Genomic DNA, 18,916 nt, shown 5'->3' with positions numbered 1-18,916 from the left:
GCCAGGCTGAGCACCAAACCTGAGGACAGCAGTAGCATTTGCAACAGTGTCTGTTCCCTTTCTACGGTCCAAGACAATGCAAAGCTAAAGTGAGGCAAAGTGCTCAGTCTAGACTTAAAAAAAAGATTGAGACAGCAGTTGCTTAAGAAGATAGTCAGCTATGCACCCTAATGACGTACAAAGAAACGATAGACTTCTTGCTTCTAAATATTAACGCTTGGTTTCCAGAATAAGGAAGAAACTGTCAAACACAGACATGTTAATGTACAACTGGCCATGATGGAGCTTTTGGATCTGTTATGAAGCAGGACCCGACAACATGCAGCCCCTGAACCTGCCTGATTGCTGCACCAGCAGCCAAGGAACCGGCACCCAGGCTGGTGGGCATAGCAGCAGAGTCCTCCCTGACGTGGGAACGCTGGCCCTATGGCCATGAGACCAAAGGGAACGTGGTAGATCCTCATCAGCCTATCTGCTTTTGTATGTCTTCGGGCAACACTTAATGTGTGCTGGATCTCATCCAGTCACCAAACCAATAAAAAAACATGGGAAGAAGCAGGGGATAATACCAGGGAGTAGGGCTCGAGAACAAAGACGATATGGCGGAAATACTATCCAGTGCACAACAGAAAAGAAATGCAAATTCCTGTGAGAAAAAGAAAGCCACAAATTCATAAACATAGAGCTAGTATTATTCCGAGTTTAAATTGAATACAAAAGGGTAAAAAGCTTTATATTATATCTGCTGCCAAGCCACTAGATTACTTGACAAACAACAAATACTGACACAGCCTTTATTTTTCTCCCTAAGCTTTTGCATCCTTGCTACAAGAAGAATGTAGTATCATGCAGATGCTGCCATTTCTACAAGGTCTGATATACCAGTTTTATGCTTCTAGTAGCACGAGCACTCAGAATTACACTTCACAACTTTCAGGTTATGTTTGGAAGTAATTTTTTTCCAATTTCTGTCTTCCAGGGCTGGAATCGCCATAATAACAGGAATACTTCAGGGCAGATATTTTTCTTCTTTTTGAATAGTTAGCTGAGGCACTACATAGGAAAGGCACTTTTATTAATATATTCAGCAAAGACTAAGGCTCAAATATTGCAGACAGCATCAGGATATTTCATCAGAGCCCTAAAACTATCGGTGTCTTAAGACGAGGAAGCATCAAAAAATTCACAACTTTCCAGACAAATATTCAGAATGACTGAGGGTACAGATTTTAGTACTTAACTAATCCACACTAAACAATATAATGTTGGAGATTATTGCCCTAAAAATAGTTCCTATGTACTCCTAAGAATACTTTCTAATACTGCACAGTGTTCCTGGGACCTGCTGCAGAGGTAAGTGACACTAAATAAAACAGGGAAACAAAATTCTCTTCTAGCTTTGCTCGTAGTTGCTAGAGTATTTTAATGCAGGATAATGAAAAGGAATTCTTGTCTCCAGGAGCTGCTTGATGATGTGAAAGCTAGGTAAAGATCATGCTACCTAGTACTTACTGCATGCTGTTGGGATTCCTGCAGATGGTGTGAAATCTGATCTGAGGTTAGTCCTGTGAAAACCAAGACCACCGATACCAATTTGTCGGCCACCTGCAGTTGGTGTCAGTGCTAATGGGGAGCACTGCCTCCATCCATGAGAAGATGGACTCAGACTGTCATAGTCGTAAAGCAATGGCTTGTATGCACGCGTAGGGAATATATGATACAAAAATCTTTGGAGGTATAGCTACTATTTCCCCCTTGTTAGTTCTACAGCATTTCTTATCTCCTCCTACTTTGCATTCCTTCCTCTAACAACCACACAAACAGATTCAGTATAAAAGATGGTGGGTCTTCAAGAAGTGGATCCCAAATGGGTCCTGTTAAACCAAGTGTAACTTGATAAAAGGAATAACCATGATGATACGTTGGAAAAAAGACTCAGTCTCAAATTCTCTTTTCCTCTGTGCCATAGGATGGATGTGTAGTAGTTGAAAAATTCCAAAAACAGTTCTTTTAAGCAAGCCATCTTCATTAACATGGTAGCAATTCCATCTCGTCTCTGAAGAGGGTATGTGGCAGAAATAATAATCCTAAATTTTAATGATCACAGGTTAAGTGCCTCTTGATGTTCCGTGTTTTCACAATACTTCTTGTGGATAGCAATAGACTTAATCTAGAGAGGTTTGGCCCCTTGACAAATGGTCTCCACAGAGAGCAAATAGAACCAGAGCACTTAAATAACACTAGTCACTAATGATATGATTATGGAAGGTGATAATGCAACAAGAATGACTCTCAGCAGCTTCCAGGAGTTATGACTCATGGGAACAGAGCCTATTAGAAAAGAGGCACCAAATTTCTCCTTCACACTGTTGCTATGATGTATAATCTTTTTAAATAGATGAGAAAAAAACACAAGACAACAGAGAAAAAGCTATTTTAACATAAATAACTTACTCTCAGCAGGCTTTGTGGTTTAAAGGACTTGTGGTAATTGAGCTGCAGAGCCACAAAAGCAGTTCTCAAGTCTGGTCACCTCATCACCCTACATTATATACCATGATGTCAACAAATTCGGAGAGGCAGGAGGAACAGTCTATGCGTGTCTAGCAAAAGAGATGTGGCAGTGTACATTTCTCATAGGCAACCACACTTCAGATTGAGTTGGGTTTGTTTTGTTTGCTTGTTTGTTTTTCAAGCTGGAGATTTTCCTCAAGGAAGTGTTGCAAAAAGCCACTAAGCCCAAAGCCTTATTTCACGGCAATTCTTTTTGATGCTGTGATTTCTTTGCACTTCCCCTGACCAGTTATTCAAAATTGATGCCCAAAATGCCAGAAAATATTGATCTAGGCATTGAAACCTGACAACTGATATCATGTGCTAGAACATACCATAGTTTATGAAATCTCATTTCCATATTTTTTTCCTCTTAGTCATTAAACTGAACTTCAGTTTAACAGTAAGAGCTTTACCTCCATTCTCGTACTTCTTTCTCCATTTTCTAAAATATTACTTTCTCCTTAGTGTTCATAACCTTTTGATATCAAATCACTGTTTAAATAGGGATCTTAGAAATGACATAGCAGATTAGAGACACGTAGACGCTTTCATGTTTCCCCTCTGTTACTGTAAACTCATGCAATTTCTTTATTTAAAAAAACAAATCAAACCCTCCAGGCCAACATTCATTTATGTTGCACTTCTCTCAACTCCTTCCCATGTCCCTCTCTTGTTTTATGAGATTGCCTCCCAGGGAACACCACACTGAAGTAAAAGCCAGGGAATGTTCCCTGTAGTCAGTGTAAGGATATATGCCAGGAGCAGGATGTAAATTTCTATCTATAGCATAAGCCTTGTACGGATTAAAGCATTTGAAAAGTGGAGCCTTGTGCACTGGTCCCTAGGTCTTATCCCCAGATACTCTCCTAGGTCACTAATCCAGCTTTCCTCAGGGAATGTGGGACATGGGTAGTAGCTGCTACTGAGAGAATCAAGTTATTCTAATCCGTTTTGTTCATATCATTTAATGAAATCAGGTTTCTGACTAATTTAAACAGAAAGGAATCTCCCTCCTCCTCCTCAGCTCACAGAACTGCAGACAGACTTATATTAAACCTCAAAGGCAGCACACTGTGATACTGAAAATAAGAAGTTAGGCAGCCAAGCATCAAGTCTTATTTTCTCTCATTCCACTGCGTCAGTGAGCTGAAAATAGTTTGCTTCCCAAACTACTTGTGGTTCTGGGCTTCATGTTAGAAAGAACATAGCAGTATGCTGGGATTTGCACAGATGATGCCTCACAGACGGGGGTCTTATGTATGAAAAATAAGTGATGCACGTCATGGGGTTCTGCTTGCTGGAGTTCATTACTTCATTCCCACCAGCGCAGTGGCTAAGGCAGGAAGGAGGATGACGTTCTTTACTGCACTCCAGCTCTGTGTACTCAAAAATGATAAAAACTCCCTATGGAGCTCAATATCAGCCTTATCGTAAGAGTGCAAGGGTCAGGGAAAAGCTAGTTCACGAAGAGTCAGTGAATGCACCACAGCGAGCATGATGGGAACGAGAATCTGGGGAAGACTGTCCAAGAGATAACGCCTCTAAACAAAGCAATGAGGATAGAGAGGCGAGACTCTCACCATAAATAAAGACATTGTTTGTCCTTTGATACATCTGATTTTAATTTTTATTCTGAGATCTTAACACTCTGGGCAATAAGCCCCCCAAACACAGACACACACCCCACAGGCTGAACTTCTCAGCTCTTCCTGGCCCACGCAGCGTTTGTCAGTGCCAGTGCTGTACCTGCTCTTTTTGAAAACTGCTGAAAGTTCATTCTGCTGTTTTAGACTAACGACAGAGGACGGCCATCAACCGAACAAGAGCCTCAGCAGAGCAGGAACCAAAATGACAAAGCTTTTTCTGAAATATCAGCTGGACAGTCACGTTAGTAGCAACAGCACTCCAGCAGCCATATATAAAGCAAAGACTTCCATTGTCCTCTGAGCCAGGGACATGCTTTCCTCCAGAGACTAATACTAAAAGGAAAAACAAATAGACCCGGGCTGCTCGCATACCTCCTGGGTGGCCTGCTATCCGATACACTGTTAGCTCCACTACTTGGGTTCAGGATAGAAAAACAAAACTCCTTCTCTGTTCTATCACAGAGGGAATACTTGTCACCAGTCTGGTACCTCCCGCATCAGGGCAGGCCTTTATACCTGCAAGTGGCACAGTAATTTCTAAAAGCAGTACCTTCAGTCCTACCTGGGTGTAATCGGACAAAGGTAACTACAGGCTGCCTCTCAGAGAATGCTTCCCACAGTGAACTCAGATGAGTCAGACTATTTTAAAAGAAGTAGAGGAAGTTCCTATATCTGACACTTAAAACAAAAAAAGGCAATGCTGTCAGGAGAAAGTCTTACTCAGGGGTTGGGCTTTCTGGCTTAACACAAATTAGACTTGCAAAAGTTGTATTTCACCAATCATTTTCTGAGGACTGGATGGAAATGTTTCATGTGTCCCCTCCCGTCCCCACCCCCTGAATACCTTCTAATCAAAGACCAGGAGAATTTTAGAAGATGAGATACAAGTATAAATTCAACAGAGTTGAGGATGCAACTTCACAGGACACTACTTGAGCCTTTTATGCAGTATCACATGATTGGAGGCTAAAACCTAACCCTGGCTTTATTGCTTCTAAGGTGTGTCTAAAGGCAAGAGCTTTCTCTGGTACTTGTCCTTCTGTGAAGTTCGTGCAAGTCATTCATGTGCACATGAATGTGTGCTATGTGCTAAGAAACAACTCACATTTTCATAGATGAGCTTATTTAAAGAGAACGCTACTGTCTTTTCTTCCAAACTCTTGTGCCCTGCAGCTAATGCTTCATGAAGAGCCAGTTGTGAAGAAAAAAATATGTTATTATTTACTTTAAAAGATGGGCTCTGCTTTTATTAAAGACTTGCTCCAGGGTGCATATCATGTGGTGATAACTGCTTTTGTCTTCTGCTCTAAGTAACAAACAATATTATTCTTAAGAAAAAAAAAATCTCAACATTATATCAAACTAAGTCTATCCTGCACACCCAGCATATATCACAGGATGAACTGTTGCCTGTAACTGCCTTCTACAGCTCAGTTACAAGCAGAGCCCAAGGTCTAACTCAACTGTATACAAACACCAGCAAGAGCTTTATGAGCACAGCAATGGCCGTAAAATAACTGGAGAAATTATTATGCCTGTTCAGCAGAGGAAAATCACTCCATAAAGAAATCACACGTTCTCAAGCAGTCAGAACTTGCTTTGCAAAATTCAGTGAAACTCCTGTAGATTAGAAAGAGCAGGGCCCTAAATTGCAGTTTGGTCAAGGTCACACATAGAAATGTTTATTTGGTTTTACAGAAATGACCAATAAGGAAACGCTCATAACAACACGCCACCTACAGAAGCCTATAGAAAAATGTTAGAATGTCATTTCAAAAATTGATACCAAATTGAACCACTGCTCATATACACTGCTTCTCACCATCAGTGACCTTTGATGCAGCAAATACTTCAGCTTTTACAAGTGAATTACTTATGACAATGTAATATTGGGATATGCAGCGTTAAAAGAAATCTGAAGGAAGAGCACAGAAAACACCCAACAGAAGTAAACACGTAAAAAGCAGCAGACTGAATACATTTTTCTGAAGTGACATTGCTTACTGAACGTGTACAAGAAAATGATGGAACTGTTCTCTAGAGAAAAGTAAAAATGTACCTGGTAGCCCTCTGTTTTCTTTTGGCACCATTTCAACAGAGCGTTCCTCTTCGAACCACCATACTCCCGGGCAAGGGCTGCCAATGGGTCCTTTCTCTCCACACTAATCCAGGGGGGCGTAAGGGAGAAGAAGAAAAATATGTTTGAAATCTCATTTTTTTTCTTCCAGTGTGTAAATAATATCCATATGACAAAGCAAGACAGTACACAGAACCTAAATGGAAACCAAACTGTAACAGCTTTCAGAGCACAACTTCTATCTAAAGAATCTGTGGCAACAAATTCACATCCAATTGAGCTGCTGCAGAATGAGTTCTTGAATAAACTGAAATATCTGGAAACTGTATTGCAGTCAAGGCCGAGAGTACAGTTAAGGCCATCAGTCAAAACACCCACATTGCCTCCACCCTACAACTTTTACTTCTGTGAATAATGGTGGAGACCAGAGGAAAATGATGTGTCTGGCTTTCTCCTAGACCTTAAAGTCTCAAAGTTTAACTCGCCATAACGTGCAAAGTTACAGCAAGATAATGATGGGATTTTGACATACAACTGAGTGACTCCTGCAAACTTGCTATCTTCGTTTTGTAACAATTGCTCATCTTACAGGTAATTGTGGTTATTATAGCCTGAATTTTGATATTTGGCTCTGGTGTAGTTTATTGGATAGAATTCAGAATTGGATAGAGTAGCCAGCAGACTTTCTACTGGAGACAAGAAACCACTGGACTGAAACGTTCATCTTGGTGCCAGGTAATGCTGTCAATCTTTCCAATGTGCTGTTTTTCCCAGGAAACTTAGCTGGTACCTGAGTTTGCTTTGGGGTTTCAAGCTGCTGGAGGTTGAGGTAAGCATTCTGCTGCTGAAGGCCATAGGGGGTTTGCTCAGGGATTCCAGGGAGGGGCTTTTACGGAGGTAATGGTCTGGTTTCAGCTCTTCATTTCTCCCCTTCAGAAGGTCTGTGGGAATTAAAAAAAAAAAAAAAAAAAAAGCTGTCAGTTTGCAGTCTGAGGAATTCAATTAATCACTGTCCTGCCACCCAGCACACAATATGTAGTCTGTTGTTTTGATTCTAAACAAATGTACTCATTTGTTCATTAAACACACATGGGGCTAGGAAACCTTGAGCAGATTAGAGGTGATCACAACAAGGAATGGCTTTGATGATTTCAACAATACAGACTGCCTGGTTTCCTGTGATTGATACTCCTGCTGGGGGGTAGGGGCCTCAGGTGAATGAGGGGAAATACCAAAATCCACAGACTTAAAGGTTCAAAAGCTGATCACCAGATATCTTCACCAGATGACTGACCAGCCCTAGTATAATAATTTCTTTTCCTGCCACTAGTATTCATGTAACAAGACGACCTCTTGTCTTCTGAATACAACCCAGCAGTAAAAGGCATTTATTATCACATGGTGCTTGGCATCCTATCTAACATGACTTTGGGAAGTCTCAATATGTTCATAGCAGATGCATTATTATTATTATGTATTATTATGACATATATTAAGTATTTTTAAATATTACATATTGGTTTTATGATATATATTTATGTGTGTGTGTATATATATTTAAAAAATCAACAAAATTAGTAGCCATGGAACCCAATGCTTATAAGTTTTTGAACAGAAGCCAGAGATCATAGAAATCAAATTATCTCCCCCATGCACATCAATTACGACTGAGAGTGATGAATAACAGAGTTATCCATTTCTTCTCTGTAGACAGACTGTCAACAAGCCAGGATCTATGAGCAGCACATTATGAGGTATCAGAAATTAATTGAATGCAGAACATTTAACTTCGTCTTTCTTTTCAGCTACTTCCCTATGTTAATTACTAAATAATGTCAGATCTCCTAAGCGTATGAATTCCTTCTTATCTCAGCTTCAGCAAAGGATAGTATCAGTGAATCGCTCCTAAATTTCTTTTCAGCTGGGGTGTATCAGCAGTTGCCAGACAAGCACATCCTTCCAAATGGAGCGTGGTAACCATAGGCATGCAGCTGCCCTTGCTTTGGCTCCTGGAAGTCATTAGACTAACAGCATTTATAGCTGCTGAGAGCTATAGGCACTCCTGCACCTTCTTTCCACAGCAGAGGCGGCCACTAAGTTCCTATCTATTAAGTCATCTTGATGGAAAAGGGAAGAATCCAGTCCTGGGAGACTGTCTTATTCCAAGAAGCCTGGCTGTTGGCAGAGCTTTGTTGTGTTTGCATACACCTTGCTCAGTCAGGATCATCCTTCCCTTCACTCTTATGCCCTTTCTTCGTGTACATCATAAATTCGTAACAAGAAATAGCATGCAGAATAATGCTTTAAAATACCGCATACTAGAAAATGCAGAACAGAAACCCTAGACTTCATTTACCTCCCTGAAAAGGGAGGCCCTCTCTTCCCAACCAGCTGAGCTTATTTAGAAGAAATAACTCCACATGTCTGTCTGTGTATGAATATTTGGATATATTACCCCTCTGTCATTTGAAGGCAATACAGAAAATCTGCTTTTATGCCTTTTGGTGGTTTTCCACTGTACGGTCCACATGCATATGACTCTTCTAACTTCTCTTTAGGTTGAGTTGATGGAGAACTGCCAACGGTTTCTCCCAATTATCTCAAATTTAAATAGCCACGCCAGTCAGACAGGCATCCAATGAATGATTCTTGATTTTTTAAATTTAAAAATATTTTGTTTAGAGAAACAGATTTACAACAAAGGGCCTATCAATAGGTAAAATCTGAACATCATGAAGAGGGATGTAGGTTTCTCACTAGCCTGTAAGGGTGGCAAAAAAAGCACACTGTTAAATTGTCATTAACATAATTGGACTTGGCTAATGGCATGGTGCAATTAGGAAGTGCTGTGCCAATCATTCAGGATGCATTCATGTGTGGTACAAGAAAGGGAAGGATAAGGAAGGCTCCCAGACAGGAATAAAAGCTATTGGATGTACTGTGCTATATAACTGCAAAGAAAGGAAGGAGAAGACGAGGGTATATTAGGAGCCATTTGGAAAAAGAAATGAGATAATAATGATTAAGGAAAATCACATCCTGTTAGCACAATCTGTTTGCACTATTTAAAGAAACTTTTTGGCTACTGGCTTGAATTATACGGTAGTGCCAAAGTGGTGCAATAATGGTATCCAGCCTTGTACCTTGAGTCTCTCTTGCATGAGTAATATACTTCCTCTGACTTATTTCTGGCTCCCAGACACTCCAGGACCAGAACCAGTAAACCTATGATTCTAACTAAAAAGATCATGGTCAAAAACCTGCTCTCTCTGTGAAGTAATCTGCTCTCCTCTGCAATAATATAACATTTGGGTCAGATTAAGGACATCACAGAACCCTGCTATGATATTAGTCAGATGGAATCAGCCAGAAGATTATTATTACGGAGACTACTCCACTCTGAATTTCCTTGGGGATATTTTTTAATTCAGTCTTGTTTGCATAGGACTTGGATCAACTGCCTTCTAGGATTATTTAGATTGGAACCAGAGCTATTACAACTTTATAGTGAATAAGCATTTGCTATGGATTACTGGAACTAAATCAAACCCAGGTACAGAGTGAAGTGGTAGATGCAGGAACTTGTTAGATAAGTGACCATAAATTTTTACCATACAATGGCTAATAAAATATCTGTTGATTTAAACAGATTTTCATGGAACAATTGTCTATGGATAACACAGCAATTATCCACAGCCTGAACTGGGATACTTATTATTAGGGAACAGCATTATATTACAGCTGACAGATTACTTCACCATACAGTAAATTGGTAGAGACTAAAATGGTTTTATGTTCTGTTCAGGATCAGAGTACACTCTCCTGCAAGACATTTTCTGGAAATCAGTTGACACATATAAGGAAACTGTCTGTTCCACTAATAACTTCTGTTTGCTTATCATTTACTCTTGCAGGAGAAACTGGTAGCACAGACAGGATTAATGGTTATTTATGTTGCCATCCACCTTATAAACTGTTTTACTGTTCAGATCCAGTATCTCTTCAGTTCTGAATCCTGGAAGGGGCATCTTAGCAGATTATTTGAAGAGTTTAAAAGGTAGGCAGGTTCTAATTTCTCTCCTGTGCTAACAAACTATTGCAGAAACTGCCTCCAGTTTCACTGAGGCCTGACTACATGAATATAATACTTCATCTGTCCTTAAAAATTCAATAATCTATTGGTACTAGCTTTGATTCCAATGCAATAACTACACCCAGGACTAGATAAGCAAAATAAAGGACCCTAGAGAAAAGGGAAACAAACACTGGTAGAAAAGAATATTAAATGACAAGAGAACAAAAGCAAAGTGTGAAAGAAAAACAAATGCCTCTCTTGAGAACTTACAAAACAAACTGCTTCAAGCCCAAATATGACTGCTCCTAAAACAGTTGCATCTGTATCTGAAATGTTTCATGTATTTCAAATGAAGCCCAATTTCAAAACAAACAGGCCCCCAGAAGACAGTGCCCTGGGTTTATTCCAGATACATATATGTTGAACAAAATTCAGTCCTTTTCAGCTCCATGGCATGGATTAAAGAGGTGCCATGGATACTTTGAAATAAAGACGGCAAGTTTGTGTTGGCAAACCATATTGTATCAGCTCTTTTTTTTTTCATTTTCTAAGGCTAAGAGCAAGATGGAAACATGACAAAATTAAAAAGCTCTCTAAAACAGAGACACTAAAGACACCTCTTCGTGTTTCCTTTGACAATACGTGAAGAGGAAAAACGGCCCAGAGAGACCAACATTTAATGATTAGCTTTTGCTGGCCAAAAGAGGCAGCATTTGTACATTTACTGCAATTTACCTGCAAGAGGAAGGTCTGAAAGTTCTGCGTGCTTGGCAACTCCTTTGCTGGCTGGCTTTGTGTTGTTATAAACAGAATGTCTCTGTGAAACAAATGTACAAAAGGATTACAAAACACTAGACATCTCACTTAAACAGGCAAGCAAAAAGAAGAGATGCTTCTGCTATCTCAAGATCACAAAGCAGGTTGAGGAATACAGGAAGCTTTCTACAAGGTATCAGCTTGCACCCAGAGCTGGATAAATGGTGGTGAAAAATAAAAGGACAAAGGGCCAATATTTTAGGTGGCAAGCGATCAGTTCATGAATTATTTCACATTCTTATTTGCATGTTTTTCTCTTGCCAAACATAAGCTAGTGCGAGTGTCTCCAACCCAAAGTAAGAATGTCTGTTCCTAACTGTGCCTCTGTTCACAGCACCCTGGATCATACGTCAGGATTCTCAGCTCCAATTTTCAGCATTAACACCCAAGCATTCATAGAAAGTTCTCAGACCTCTGTTTAATCCCCTTCTTTAATCCTTTGCTGATTCTTTGAATGAAATGTGCTAACACACAGCATTTCCGACAACATTATTACAGAAAGTTAATTGATGCAGTGACTTCAGAAGTACTATATTCCACAACAGTTATACTCCATCAAGGGAAAAAAATCAAACCGTAAGAGTTCTTCAGTCAGCACTGTATGAACTCACTGGATAACATATATCTTTGAAACTTATTACCCCTTGTCAATTCACATGCCTAGCTTAGGCTGATGTTTCTCATAACTCACTACCAATAATCGAAACCTATTTTCTGGTTAACAGTGATTAAAGTTCAGAATTGTGTTCCAAAGAGTTCATATCCGTCCACTGAAACCTCTAAACTGAGGTCAAATGCAAACTCACTTTGATCCTTTTTGTTAGTACTATAGCATTTGATGTCTCACAGCAAATAAACAGATGAGTTTCCTTTTCCCCTTGTCAACATATGCATGTTCGCATGCTGAAGCAGTGTCATGCAAACACTGCATCTACCCATTTTAAAATTGCAATGATGGAAAGAGTTCCTTTCACCTGCATGGGGGAAACAGCAGCTGCAGGGGCTGTCCTCACTGGAATTCCACTCAGAGGGCTCCTGGGGACCTTGTGAACTGAGATATTTTGTCCAGTGCTACCTGTAAGAGAAGAACATGGAAACAACTGCATTTCAAAGCCAACTATCTTCCTCTCATCAGAATAGTGAACCAACGATGAGGTGACATTCCACAGACACTACTGAACCAAACACTGACAGAAAATTTGCACTAAGCAATTGCACCACAAAACGACAAAAATTACCTATTCACTACTCAAAAAAAGGTCTATTACAAAATACACTGTACCTGAACATCCTAAGTCAAATGATTTTATCAGCGACTTCACAGTGGCTGCAGATTCTGATGGCGTGGGAGATGCTCTGTTAATGCAGACTCCTTGCCAGCGGTTGCTTGTATCTGCCTCTATAGATTCTACCTCTTCAGCTGTCAGCCTGCAAAGCAGAAAGCAGATCAAAGTCAGTGGCAACAGGAAGTGCAAGCAGAGATTAAAGGTCTTTATATGTAGTAAGGCAAATCCAACGATGCACATCTTTAACTGTAACGCCCAGAACATGTACCCACTATTACAATGTTCATGCTCCTGTTTCGGAGTGCCTAGCAGGTATTAAAATCATCTAGTCTTAAATTTTTTTGTGTTGTTAACCATATCATCTCCATTCCCCATCCTGTCACAGGAGAGAAAGTTATCATGGAATAAAAGGAGTTTTATGAGACTTGGGAGTAATCACTAATAATCACCTAAGATGGGCCTTCAATACAGCACAAGGGCCAAGGACCTAATGTGGTCCTCAGTTGACTAATGAGGAAAATAACCAAACAGAAAAATGTTATTTTACACTCTGTGTTTTTAATTGGTGTGACCACTGCTGGCGTAATTGTTAGCAGTTAAAATACCATAATTGAAAGTAAAATAATTAGCCGGACAGGGTTCAGCTAAGAGCCATGAAAATTAAACTAGAAAACTTGCTTCATAATGAAAAATACTGAAAGTCAACTCTTACAGCTTATCAACAAGGACGTCTGCTGAACAAGTAAACCCTCAATCACAATCCATAAAGAGTTATATAGGGAATAAAACTGAAAAGTGATTCATCCTAACAGACAAAGGAACACCAAAATTCAATGGCTGGAATGAAGATAGACAAACTCAAAATAGAAATAAGGCCCGTATTTTAACATGGATCATTAAGATGCTTCATCGACAGGAAATTTTAAAGTTGAGATTAGGTGCTGGACTTGCAAGGAATTAGTACAGGAAAGTCCACGTTTGTGTTAAACAGCAAATGTAATCATGTAGTATAACCATTGCTTCTAGTCATGCATTTTATGTGTCTGGCTGAAATTGCACTGACACTGTACTTACCCAGTAGGTCTCAGGTGGACTTCGAGTCAATTACCTAGCTTTACTTTAGGAAAGCTGCAATTAGATAAAGTCTAGTGGTGTAAAAAGAGAGTCTTTATCACATTGTTTTCCCAGTCTCCTAGCTGCTTAATAAACGCACGCTGATCTACAGGATTTGAGGCTTCACCACTTTCCCCTACTCTGAAGTAGGGTAGGCACCAAGAGCTTCATGTCCAAAAAAAAAAAACCCACAAAAAAAACAGAAAATATTTCATAAGACATCTGGAAGACTCTATCAGGAAAGCGCCCATGAGATTGAAGAACTTCTGTTCAGCTAAAAATATAAGTCAGAGCCCTTTTTCTTTCCTTTTTGGCATCAGAGTGTACAAAATGCAGGGGGCTAAAGGGTGTCAATGAATATGAGAATAAGAGTGACTCACGCTTCTATTTCTGGCAGAGCTTAAGGAGGTGCTGTCTTTAAGCAGACATTTCTTTGCTAATTCATTCAAGCTACTTGTGTGCCAGGGGGGCCTGCAGAGGCAGATGGCTATAGAAAAAGCCATTTCAGTTCCATTCTCCATTTAATCCAATAAGGAGGAAAGGCAGACTGGTTAAGATCCACTGAGCTCTGAGGGAGCCAGTGTTTTGCTGGCTAATTTTAAGCTCAGCCCTTCACTTTTTTTTTTTCTTCATGGCTTCATAAGACATAAGCAACAAATCAACAGGTGATAGTGTCTGCACTCCATTTGTAAGACAACACACAAGCTGAAGGAGCCCTGCTCCTAATGAAATACAGAGAAAGGACAGATTTCTGCCTCAGGACACCAAGCCACCCAACACAACCCATTGTATTTTCAAGAATTATAGAGTTCTGTCTGTTTAACCAGGCAAAGAGCACAAAGCACAAGGTTTGTGGGACATTATCATAGTAGGAAAAGAATGGTCAATGCCTCTAGGCCAACTGGTGAATCTTGAGAATAAAATAAGCCAAAGGTATGCTCCAGGCAGCCATCACTTCAGCAGGAAAGGGGTCTGGCTCAAGATTTCATTTATTCAGAGAGGAACTATACTAAATGGCACCACAAGACGCTGCAAAGGACTGATGGCTGCCAATACAACTACCTGGCTCAGCGAGGCTACAAATCACGGGTCAGGATTTAACTCCGAGAAAAGCTCACACCCCACAGACTAGTCTAGCCTCTCATTGCAAAAGGATGCAAGCATGTTAAAATAAAGTTAGTGTACCTAGACCAGCCTGTGTGCCATGCCACAGACAAATCCACTGAGAAATCACACGCCACTCTTCTGTCATTGTACAGATTAATTATGAATATTCAAGCACTGGAGCTGCTACTGGGTCCAATTTTGTTAGAATGCTTCTTGTAACCTTAAGTCTGTATATTTGTAACAGTCTCCTAATGCACCCTGAAACAACCTCCTAGATTAAACACCATCACAGCAGAAAACAGAGGCCTCTCACATTGCAAACGCTGGCACGAAAGCAGATAGAATACTGCTGAGACCTATTTGCTTCATCTAATGCCACAGAGAACAGCCAACAAACAATGAAAAATTGTGAAACCCGGTGAGTACCTTCCATTTTGGAAGAGAAAAATCTGTAAAACAAGATGCACCTTTGTGTACATACATGGGTTTCTTGATAGAGAAGCAGAACTGAACTTACAGTAACAAGCTGTGGAGGACAGTGTAGAACGAGTTACAAAGATTAATGCTGAGCCCTACCTTCAAACCAAAAATGGCTCCTTGTGCACACATTTCATTTAGCTTAGCATAGTTTAGGCCAGCCAAGAAGACTGACTAAGCCCTGTTACAAAGAGGATGGAGTTAAGAAATGTCATCTACTGCTGTATGCTTTCCTTGAAACAAGGATGAATGGTTTACACACAAAAAAGCTGCAAGCGCAGCTGGCTCAAGTGGAGCAGCTCCAGGAGGAAGCGGAGCACTTCAGCCACAAAGAAATTCTAATGTGCAGAGCCCTTTTCACAAAACCACTGCTTAGTTTCATTCACTGGTGAGAGAAGTAGATGCAGCGAGCTCTTCTCTAAAGGCAAGAGTCAGTCTGCTTGTTTTCTGGGTTTAGAATATGTGGACAATAACACGGTACAAATCTTTCTGTGCTTAATGTATAGATTTTGGCAACAGCAGCCTTCATGGGTTTGAAAGTTTAACTGCTCTGATCTCTCCATTACAAGTGGCTTAGGACAACAGAACCGCATTTCAGAAATAATTGCTCTGCAATCTAGCCTTTGACACAGTTCCTGTCATTGTGAATCCTCCCGAACTGCAAGGGACACAGAGACACACAGCTGCTGATACACAGAACAGAAGAGATGCCAAGAGTAGGCAGCAGACAATTCCGGACACAAACATTTATTTGGCACTTCAATATATATATTTCTTAAACATAAAAACTGACATTCAACAGCTGCCAGCACAGTAAAGAAAGGCAACACAAGTGTGCATATATGCATACACTCCAGTAGCATGGCACATAGGTGAAGGCCGTGCCAGAGCCAGGATATGCCGCAGAATTCTTTAGCTCAGCCTGCTCTGAGATCAGGCCCCTGCTAGGTCTTCGCATCCAGGAGAAAAGGGCAGGAATCCCACATCCAAAATATGAAATTCCAGTCCTGGAACGAACTGATGATCTTCTGGCACAGATGGTAACTTCTCAGTTTCTTGTTGGTATCCAACGAAAGCTTTCTCCAGGTGTCTCCAGTAGCAAAACTGAATTGAAGCAAGTTCTCCCTGATCATATACTTCACCTGAGTTGGTTCACTGACAATAAGGGCACGAGAAAGACACCTTCTTAGAGGATATTGATTAGGAGCTTAATATATTCATTGCTTTTTCTTCTGGATCTATCCATCTGCAATTCTCAGCCAGGACAAACCTCACGTAGGACATATACTGTCAAAGTCAGAGCAGGATATGCTCCTTGAGCATCACACTGCTTCCTAACACACACTGAGTGAGACATGCCACCAAGTGGTGAGTGCATTGTCAATGCAATATTAAAAGCCCCAAACAAACAAAACAGCTGGTACCAATTCAGTAACTTAATGCTTCTATTCAATTTTCCTGCTGGATTTCAGTAACCTAATTTCCATGAGCAACTCACCCAATTGCAAAGGTGGGAATCACTTGAGTTTGTGTGTATGTATACGTACAGATCTGTACGCACGTGTATTTAGACACACACAGATCTATGGCTATAGTATTATACGGAGAACACAATGTGTATTTTTACAAATTAGACATACACACTCAGTTTTATTTTTAAGCTTAAAATGGCACATTTGAACTTCTGTTCCAGGAAAAATACCCCCATCCCTCCAAAAGGACTGCAAATTAGTTCAGTCCCCCAAATCTCTGTGATTACGAATAGTTGGTTTTAAGCTAATTCAGAACGTTTTCGGCCTCATGGAGTCTTCTGAAGATAGAAGCCTTTTGAAACAAAGAAACAGGCTCTTGCCCGTGGGGAGAAGGTGGACCAGAGCAGCATTCACAATTTGCGATACACTCGACTTTTGCAGGGCAATAAAAAACTGGAGTTGCTTTTCTCCAATTGAAACTTCCCTTTTTCAGCTGCAAGTTGAAGGCATGTCCTGAAGTGTCTCACAGGCCTGGCTTTGCATCCGTCCAGGGCTGTGTTAGCTGGTAGAGTTCAGGCACCTACAGAGATACAGACAACAACGGGGGACGTTATAAGAAGCAATACAATGCCCATTCTAGTTAATCATCCCACCATCACTAAATAAAGGGGAAAGGGGGGAAATGCTGGTGGTGGCACAAAGCCCATCTCTTAAAGGAGTGTCTTAACACTCCACCACACCAGCTTAGCTTTGGGACACTATGAGCAACCAGCAATAAAAATAAACCTATGTTGCTCAGATAGGAAGAGATTAAATTCTCAGAGCCAAGGAACCCATTTCAAAGGACAGACATGGTAGCATTCCTGGCTTTCCTTGCCTATAATCATTTAGGACTATTCAATCAAAATGGGTACATGAACCTGCTCAGGTAATTAGAAACGTGCTACCTCGGAGTTTGTTTCAGGGTCCTTGCACCAAAGGGGCTGGAACAATCTCCATTTGGTACCAAAAATTCTGAGGAGCGCCTAACTAGAGCAAACAAACAATACTTCAAGGGCCCTGCTGCGACATTCTACTTTGCTTACTTTAAGTGCGAGCAGAATGAACTATCGAACCTCCGTAAGACAGAACAGCTGCAAAACACAGGCACAAATGAGCAGCACATCAGCACATACAGACTGACAGCAGGTTTTAATACACATAGAGTACAAGCTTATTTCCAGGAGAAAAAGCATGTAACACTGCCATGCTGCGGCATTTGAGACTTTAGGAGGAAGAACAGAAGCAAATTAGTGGGGTACATCACAATTTTCACTTAACACTTTTATTTGAGGACTTGGTTAGGTCTTTCTTTGTTCTAGGAGTGGCTCATTTAATTACAGATATAACTTCTTTGTCTTCTGAACGCTGCTCCCAGCCCAGCTATCTTCCCTCCATGCTCCCGGTTCAATGCATATAGTATTATAATGCCAAAATAATTTTGAGAACTTGGGAGGGAAAGAATCAAAGGAAGACCTTAAAACTTTCACTGCTGCTAAACACTGTATTGCTAGAAAGGCTTGGAAACACTTGTATGAGGCCAAAAAGGGCCCTGTGAAATTTGGGTGCATTCAGGAGGAACTTCGTGTTACAAACCCAATGTTTTTACCAACAATGGAATATCTGATCCTAGAATAGCTGCAAAAAGTGAGTTTATTTCTAAGGCAAGTTTTTCTGAAAAGATGAGATTTGCTGCAGGATCGATAATAGAATAATTCAGGTTGGAAGGGACCTCAGGAGGTCACCTAGTCCAACTGCCTGCTCAAAGCAGGGTCACCTATAAGACCAGACCAAGTTACTCAGGGTCTTATCCAGTCCAGTCCTGAAAACCTCCAAAGATGGAGACTACATTATCTCTATTTCCACCATGCCTGAGAAAACAGTTATGCAACAGTGGATTGTAAGCTTTTACATTTTACTGAATAGAAATAGCATTAATTAGAATGTAAAGTATCATAGAAGACTGAAACACGGGTTAATTAATTTGTAGGTTTTAATCAGTACTAACTTGGGACAAGTGAACTCTTTTCCTTATTCCATTCGTTTGATGTCCAACCTCCCCCCAGCATTCTTAGTCATAGAATTAGACATTTAATCTGTGTTAAAGATGCCTTTGGGAGGCTCTTACCTTCATTCAGATGAACTCTGATGACCTCATCAGGATTTTTTCTGCAAGTTCTTTGGCTCTTCCTGAACCAAAAATGACTTTTTGTCTGATTAGAAGAATGTAATGGTGAAATCAAACTTGGAGG

The 18,916-nt window shown here is 40.4% G+C and overlaps 1 protein-coding gene across 13 annotated transcripts in view; it reads right to left on the bottom strand.

Moving 5' to 3' along the window:
- Nucleotides 1-18,916, bottom strand: part of SPECC1 (sperm antigen with calponin homology and coiled-coil domains 1) — a 97,982-nt gene that overhangs the window by 17,460 nt on the left and 61,606 nt on the right. For 10 of the 13 annotated variants that reach the window (XM_048074057.2, XM_048074058.2, XM_013196511.3 and 7 more), the window contains 5 exons: nt 12,453-12,598; nt 12,145-12,245; nt 11,090-11,171; nt 7,070-7,220; nt 6,262-6,364 (listed from right to left, as the gene is read on the bottom strand). In XM_048074057.2, the coding sequence (XP_047930014.1) occupies nt 6,262-6,364; nt 7,070-7,220; nt 11,090-11,171; nt 12,145-12,245; nt 12,453-12,598 (583 nt within the window). Of the gene's footprint in view, nt 1-6,261; nt 6,365-7,069; nt 7,221-11,089; nt 11,172-12,144; nt 12,246-12,452; nt 12,599-15,884; nt 17,206-17,710; nt 17,759-18,792; nt 18,878-18,916 lie in introns of those variants that run through there. The other 3 variants (XR_007167053.2, XM_048074061.2, XM_048074062.2) reach the window with 3 other exon arrangements.

This window comes from Anser cygnoides, chromosome 18, assembly GCF_040182565.1.
Source record: "Anser cygnoides isolate HZ-2024a breed goose chromosome 18, Taihu_goose_T2T_genome, whole genome shotgun sequence".
NCBI classification, from domain to species: Eukaryota; Metazoa; Chordata; class Aves; order Anseriformes; family Anatidae; genus Anser; species Anser cygnoides.
This window is presented reverse-complemented; position numbering and strand designations above follow the sequence as displayed.